At 36.2% G+C, this 7631-nt stretch overlaps 1 protein-coding gene across 1 annotated transcript; it reads right to left on the reverse strand.

The window, feature by feature from the left end:
• Positions 1–4898: 4898 nt before the first annotated feature.
• Positions 4899–6602, reverse strand: LOC130439526 (cobalamin binding intrinsic factor-like). Its single transcript, XM_056772182.1, has 4 exons — positions 6491–6602; positions 6175–6304; positions 5751–5884; positions 4899–5038 (listed from the first exon to the last, which is right to left on the reverse strand). The coding sequence occupies exons 1-4, from the start codon at positions 6504–6506 to the stop codon at positions 4959–4961; spliced, it is 360 nt and encodes a 119-aa protein (XP_056628160.1). The 5' UTR covers positions 6507–6602; the 3' UTR covers positions 4899–4958.
• Between the last annotated feature and the right edge of the window lie 1029 nt (positions 6603–7631).

Genomic DNA, 7631 nt, shown 5'->3' on the forward strand with positions numbered 1-7631 from the left:
CGGCGGCTACCAGTCAAACCATTGTCTTTACCTTTTACATGACAAGGCGGAGTGTTCGAGGGTGAGGAAATGTTTCTGTTTAGAAAAGTCTACAAGAACACTGCAAGTGGTGAAATGCTGTGTAATCGTTATCTTTAGCAGTTGAGTAGTATCCTCCCAAAATGGCGGCCCCACTGGAACATGCGGTGTCAGCTTCACATTCCCCATAAGTGTTATTTTGCATATACAATAATATATTTACCAAGAATAACGTCCTGTTGTAAAGGTCGATGTAATACAAATGCATCTACGCCATAATGTGTGAAATCTGTTCCAATTAGATGTGCCCTACAGTTCATGTTTAGCAGACATTACAGAAGACAAACAAACAGATAAGGGAGGAATACAAAGTTTCCTTTTCTGTTAATTACTAGTAAACGAGCAGGTGAGGTAATGGTTTTTTTACCTGTGCAGACAGAGGTCAGTCAGTCTCATGTACACGCTTATAATTTGGCTTCTAGAAAATCATGTGGTCTCTAATACATGAACTCTAATACAAAGGCGTTTGTCTGCTTTTAAATGTGAACGCCAAATTGCAAACTTCATTGTTTCGAATCCACAGAGTTGAAGCCCATCAGAACGGATGTTTTTTTAACGATCGAATGATTATTTGACATTTGAAGTTCTGTCAGTATTGTTACCTCAAGTAGCTCCGAGAATAGCGATGCTACGTTAATGCACATGTGTGTGATCAAAGTTGGTTGACGTATACCCCTTTCGAGTTTATATATTAATGTGTTCAACTTTGTTTCATATTTCCCAAGACTGATATTTCCTCATTGGTTTGCGCACAGGTCAGTGATTGACTGTCTTAAGCCGCGTGCGGTCATTTGAGGGACCTGCACGTCATCAAACGCAGACAATGCTTCAGTAGCTTCACAGGTATGATAAAGTTGTCAGTCGAGATAAATACTACACAAAACTACCATATCAAAGATTTACTAGCGTGAATACAAACACTGGATCCTGAACTTCCTTTCAACGCATTTATTTGATGAGGTCTGCAATGATTTGGGGCTTTTATACTAGTGCATTTAACATACATTTGAGCAGCTTCTTTGTTGACTGGAAAACAAATGCACATGTGTTTTTGACTTCATGAGAGCACAACTCATGAGTGTATCGTGCTCCGTTATAAGAGTAACATGCTGTAATGCAACGCACACTTGTTTTTTTTGTCGTTTGCATTGCTTTCCTGACTCTATACCGTATTGTATGTCTTCCGTGACATAAATCCAGCGTAAGACGAACCCTGTGGAGTTCACTTGACAGATCACTCCAGAAAGGTACACTTGCTGCTGTCTTTTTCTTGCACATGGCGTGAGGTGGGCATGGTAGGGGGCATGTCTACTTGACTCTTACTCATCTGCCTGTGAAAGGGATACTTCACCCAAAATTCATTCATTCATCATTTAATAATTTACTCTCCTTGAGTTGTTCCAAATCTGTATATTTATGTCTTTGTTCTGATGAGCACAGAGAAGATATTTTAGAAGAATGCTTATTAACAGACAGATCCCCCCCCCCCCATTGACTGCCACATAATATTAAGTCCATTTACGTACTTGTCAATCTGCTGTTTGGTTATAGATCCTGTGCATATACAATGAAAATTCTAAGATATCATAAATTTATTTTACTGTCAATCATTGACCCCATGGCAGACTCCCCCTCCCAAACCCCACCCAAGGTATTACAATACTAGAACAAACTCCAAAGCCATGAGGACAAAAATAATTCATACGTAGCATTACGTACGAGTGTCAGGTCAAAATAACCTTCACAATCTTGAGCAAGGCTATTTGCCATCAGAATTAATGAGGAGGATAATGGCCAACCTCGCAAACAAGTGTCCAGACAAACAAACAGCAGCTTTATGTTCGTTCTGACCTCCACGGCTCCTGTCCGTACAGGCCACTTTCAGCACACCTGAAAACACAGATTAGCATTTTAAAAAAGTCGTCCTGAAACAAATTTGCTTTGTGTAGCTGCGATGCAAATGCCCGCAAGAATGCTTGCCGAGATGAAAATATTTAATCAATCTCGGTAGATTTGAGGAAGTTCTCGTTGTGAAAACATAACTATGAACTCCCCCAAAAAACATTAACATTGTTGTTTGACTGAATTGGTGTCTTGTAGGAAATTGTCATTAGCTCTCAAATTAGAATGAACAAATACTAAAACAGGTTGTTATTTTCCAGCTACTTAAGCAATATTAATTATGAAATTACTTTGATGTAAACTTAAAGCTATAGGAAAAAGTGATTTGCTGCTATAAGATGCTGTTTGTACAGAAAATATTGACAGCTCAAAAAAAGAATACCGTCCTTGTCATGCCAGTTCACAAGGTCTTTAAAGGTTTCAGTTGTGGCTACTTTTTGCTGTAGGCGTCCAATGGGATCATGGCAGGCCGAGAGAAAGACTGTGAGATAGAAAGACATGGTGAATTCTTCAAAGTGTGTTTTTTCTACCCATGAGTGCAAAGAAATATGGCAGGAATGCAGTCACGCTGCCTCTCGAGGGAGGATGTCAAAGAAGGCTGCATCTGGCCCAAAGACTGATGGGAAGTCAGGTGAGGTGGGACAAGGTCAGGAAGAACTGAAGAGAAAGATGCAGAAAGAGCATTTTGTGCAATTATCCCCCTAGTGGCAGTACTAATAAACTTTCAATTTGTTTATGAGGCAGATTTCCCCCTTCATAGTTTGTTTGTGTCTGAATAGTATTAACCATAGCATGGTGGAATGAATACATAATGAACAAACACCATGTAATTTTTCTATTATTTTGGCTGATGTAACAGTGACACTTTAATGTGTCATTTTTATAAGTTCTTCATGGAAATGAAAATCATAATTCACGTCTTGTTGGACATTTTTTAACGGTTTTGTTCATGGAAACTTGTTTTCTTGTTAAAAATATCAGTGTGGATGTGAAAGATGAGAGACTGTTTTACATTGACAGTCAAAATGATTGTACACCAAACACATGAGACTCTTTGTATTGCATTTGATCTTTTTAAAAGAGCAAAACACCATCATCACTGTGAAGTCGTGTTGGTAAATGCCCCAGTTTCCCTTTCGGATTCATTCCACGCATGGTTGAAGATGAAAATTGCTGAAGTGTTAAAAGAAATCTGTCTGAAGAATTACTTACAACTTTTTGTAAGAACTTCTTATAGTGAGCTGAAGCTTTTAAACTCTAACTCCAAATATACTTATAATAAAACAAGCCTCTGACTTTTTTCAAATTGTGTCTTACACCAAATGTAACGCATTAACAAATGGCACCTCTGCGGATATCACATCAGATAAATATTCGAAAGTGTCACGGGAACGTTTGGAGACATGCAAATACACAAAACCCTAAAACTGTGAATATAAAATCCTGCAAATGAGATTATTTCGCTCCTAGCGCTGCAATTATAGCGAACATCCCACCGGTAATTGCGTTTCATTTTAAACGGTAGGCATGTTTGGTGTCTTCTATGCAGTCACACTTGTACTTCACAGAAAGCGAAGTGAAAATGTCCTTGGGCTCGCCAGTGGCTGATTACTTTCCAACATGTCATGCCTTCCCGTTCAAAAGGCGTGTTATGAACAACACGTGAACTGGCACATGTAAATAAATGCCAGGATCTTGTCGCTAATGCTCTGTTATGCTCTGCCAGCTATTAGACGGCTTTAAGGAGAGCTGCTCTTGCACTGCCGTGGTATTAATGTGGGGTGAAAAATATTCAACTAAATCACACCTGCTTTTCAGCTTGCCACCAGCAAAAGGCAAAATTCTCTGCCAAATACTTTTGAATTACAAGAGTTTCTGCCTACAGGTAAAAATAAATTAAAGCAGAACTACTACTGTAAACTACTAAAAGAACTACTATATCGGTTTACTGTGCTTCTGGATCATATATGCAGGGGTGAATAATATTATTATTATATTAACATTATTAATAAAAACAAGATGAGTTAATACTTTTATGAATTATTCATAAAGCAATTTCCACATTAAATGTTCTATTCAGTGCAATTGGACAATGTACATGCAAATATTTCTCTTTTCAGTTTTACTTGTTTGCCATTTCAAGGCCCATCATTTTTTACTACGTTAAATGAATCTAAATATCCTTAGTTTTGTAGTCATCTCAAGAGGATAGTAAAGAATCCCGTAAACAGAACAACAGCAGTACCTATTCAATTTTATAAGATGGACACAAAACTAACTTAGTGAATGGGTACCGCCGTGGTTTGGTCACCAACATTATCAAAATGTCTTCTTTCGTGTTCTACGGAAGAAAGAAAGTCATTAACCAGCAGTGTTGGGTGTAACTAGTTACTAAGTAATAAGTTACTGTATTTTAATTACTTTTCCCTTGAAAAAGTAAAGTAAGGGATTACTCATATGTTTTCTGTAATTTAATTGCAGTAACTTTTGATGTCCTTAAACTAAATACTTTGTGAAATATGTGCGTGTACAATAGTGTAATTGACATCAAAATCCACAGTCTTACTTTAAAATCTGTTCTCACATTTCTAATACTTTGGTCAGTTAATAATATTATTTATTTGAATGAATTAAATAAGCCGTTTCATTTCTATCCTTGAGTCACTTAACTAATCAAGGTCGATGTAGGATATAGAAAGTAATTAGTAATGAGTAACTAAATACTTTTTGGACAGAGTAATTTGGACAGTAATCTAATTACACTATTGAATATGTAATGAGTAACTAGTAATGAATTACTTTTACAGAGTAACTTACCCAACACTGTTAACCAGGAATGTTTTTTAGCTTAATTTTACATTCATTGCTAAGAAGAAGCACACCAACAGCCAACTGTATGAGTTACGTTTTTACCAGGTCTTTTATTCACTTTCATATTGCTTACTCTTTCATACATGCTGCATACTAGTTCAACATGTTTAAATGCATGTTTTTTCGTCCCACTTTCTGAACTTCAGGATTATATGCTCATCTTTTTTAGGTTGGTAGCAGCCAATGCCTGGAAAGAAAAATACATAAGAGTACTGAATATAAAATGTTGAATGAAAAACATTTTGTTTTCACAGCATTTAAAACTGAGATTGCAATTTTCTTGGCTGATTCCGGTGAAACCTGCCGGTTTAGATTTTTGCCGATCCGATTTTCTATCCACAAAGCATAATTGACAGTATATATAAAACATATATACTTTCCGAGGTTCCGTTTAAACTTCTCAAGTTTTCGTTCGCCTCTCTGGCACAAATCTCACGTGTAGGCGGGACTTATAGTGGCTTTACGATGATTGGCTAGTAAGTTTTTGATTGATGGCTTCCTGACAAAGACGTTGATACTCTAGAAGCAAACAAAAACTCGGAAAGAGAATTCATAAGCATTTATTGGCAAAAACTAAACTTAACAAATAGTCCAGAATCGATGCAGTGTATTTGAATATCATGTCAATGTTTTGCAATTGAGTGTATTTTCATTATCAAAGTGTTTTGTCTGATTTTATATTTTTGTTAATTTTTTTAAGTTTACGTTCATTTTTATTGACACAAAAATAATCTATCCATAATATATGAGAGATGTTTGTAAGTCAGCGGAGACTCGCAGTATGGTGGACCCAGACACGACTGTAAAAAGATATACTGAGTACATCGGTGCACCTCTGTCCCGAGAATATGGCCGTACAGAAAGCGTCATAAAACTATCTTCATCTCCCAGAGACTTACCAGTTGTCAGCGGCACTTCACCACTTGGTGTCTTAGTCAGAAGCTGCCAGAATGTGTGGTCCTCTTTAGACCCCTTCACATTATTCACACTCTCCAGATACAATCCGAAATTTCTGTCTATGGTGTAGGTGAAACTGTTTTATAAACATATGTATAGGTAGCAAATTAGACAACAAATAAAGCTATCAGCAACATATGAATAACAGCTTTCTTAATAATTCTAAAAGTTCTCAATCTTGCACAACTGACTGACAAGATACTTAAGAACCTGATAAACTTATTTTACACATTTACATTGTGTTTTTTATTTCTCCTTAGTAGTCACAGTGGAAATAGTTGATCGGCTTTATTTAATCATTTTTAAAACATTCTTTTCTATTTACTACACATAAATTGCAGAAAATAAAACAGAATTGTGAAATACCAGAATTCTTCCTTGGAATCTTGTAGATTATTTAAGGCCCCAAACAGTACCGCTCCCTCAATCACCGATGTGGAATAGTTGGATATTTTAGGCGGTTGAGTCAAAGTATTTATGACAGTCAAAGCAATGTCTGTTTTGGAGAGAAAAAATTGAGATTACGTGCAGTCAAAATAAACCAATTTCCAAATTAATTCACTGAAACCAAAGACTAAATTAAACAGGAATTGTTACTCATAAAAGGTATGAATTAAATCACTTTATTTAACTTTTTCCCTGCTGAGATCATCAAATAAAAAAAATGATATTGTAATATTACCTTTTGAGCTTGCCATTGCCAGATATTTCTTGTTATTTTGAAATTTTTACTAATTCCTCTAAGATTAGAAGTTGAGCTGTGTCTTTAATGTCATGTATTTGGCAAAGTCTTGCCCTTTAAGCTATATATAGCAAGTCTTTTGTCAATGAACTCCACCCAACTGGTGCATGATTTCAAATTTGGCCTTACTCCATACACACATACGCATGTTCAAAATTCACATTATGAAAAAGACTTACAATGCTCGCAAATTGGCTCCTGCATCTTGTTTCAAATGCACTCCTTTAGCGCTTTTTAAAATTTGTTTTGTTGTTAGGTAGTTGTTGTGAATCAAACAAATATAAAAGATAAATAATAATACTTTCATCATAATTGTAAAACCTCTTCTGGAATGTGACCTTTCAACATTAAACATTTACGCCTACTTGTCTTAACAGAAAATTTAAGAACTGTCACCTTGCTGGTGAAGCAAGTTGTGTTTTATTTTGTAATCTACTTTCCTTTTATAAAAGAGATGAGCCCGGACATTCTGCGCAACATCCCATTTTGTGTTTTACTGAAGAAGATGAAATTAAACAGGCATTTTGAGAGATACAAAAGAACTAGATCCAGATGCAAAAGTATAGAGTGTCTGTTTTTGTTGATCGGTCTTGCTAGTGACTAATAATATATCTATTATTAATATGAAATGCCGAACATTCTGCGCAGCCCAACATTAAGTTGAACGTCAACTGTTCCTGAAGTCACTGATTAGCCTCTTCAGGTGTTAAACTCTGCAGGAAAATGGATCTCGCATGCGATAAATGAAAACCACTGCTTTAGGAGCTTCTTTTAGCCTTAAACTGTTTTATGAACACGGGCCCTAGTTTCTTTGTTTCTCCAATAATAAGCAGTCATTTAGACAAATGTTTTTCCAATGGGCGTGTTCCGGCATTTGTGGTTTCGGCTTTAGTGGTGTTCACGTGGGAAAGTGACTTCAATGCAGGCCTCAAAACAGAAAGCATGTAACGATACTTCTAGAATGTGACCTTTCCACATCAAACATTTCCTCCTCATTGTTTTAACAGATAAAAAAATTCTTAAGAATGTCACCTTGACTTGCTGGTTACACAAGTTACATCAAGGAAATGGATGAGTTATT

Source organism: Triplophysa dalaica, chromosome 17 (genome assembly GCF_015846415.1).
Source record: "Triplophysa dalaica isolate WHDGS20190420 chromosome 17, ASM1584641v1, whole genome shotgun sequence".
Taxonomy (NCBI): Eukaryota; Metazoa; Chordata; class Actinopteri; order Cypriniformes; family Nemacheilidae; genus Triplophysa; species Triplophysa dalaica.

What these genes read in the sequence shown, in the direction of transcription:
- LOC130439526 (XM_056772182.1), bottom strand. An exon ending in GATTCCAAGGAAGAATTCTG is followed by an intron (nt 5,885 to 6,174) that starts GTATTTCACAAT and finishes TTTATAAAACAG; the next exon opens with TTTCACCTACACCATAGACA. An exon ending in TGAAGTGCCGCTGACAACTG is followed by an intron (nt 5,039 to 5,750) that starts GTAAGTCTCTGG and finishes TTTTCTTTCCAG; the next exon opens with GCATTGGCTGCTACCAACCT.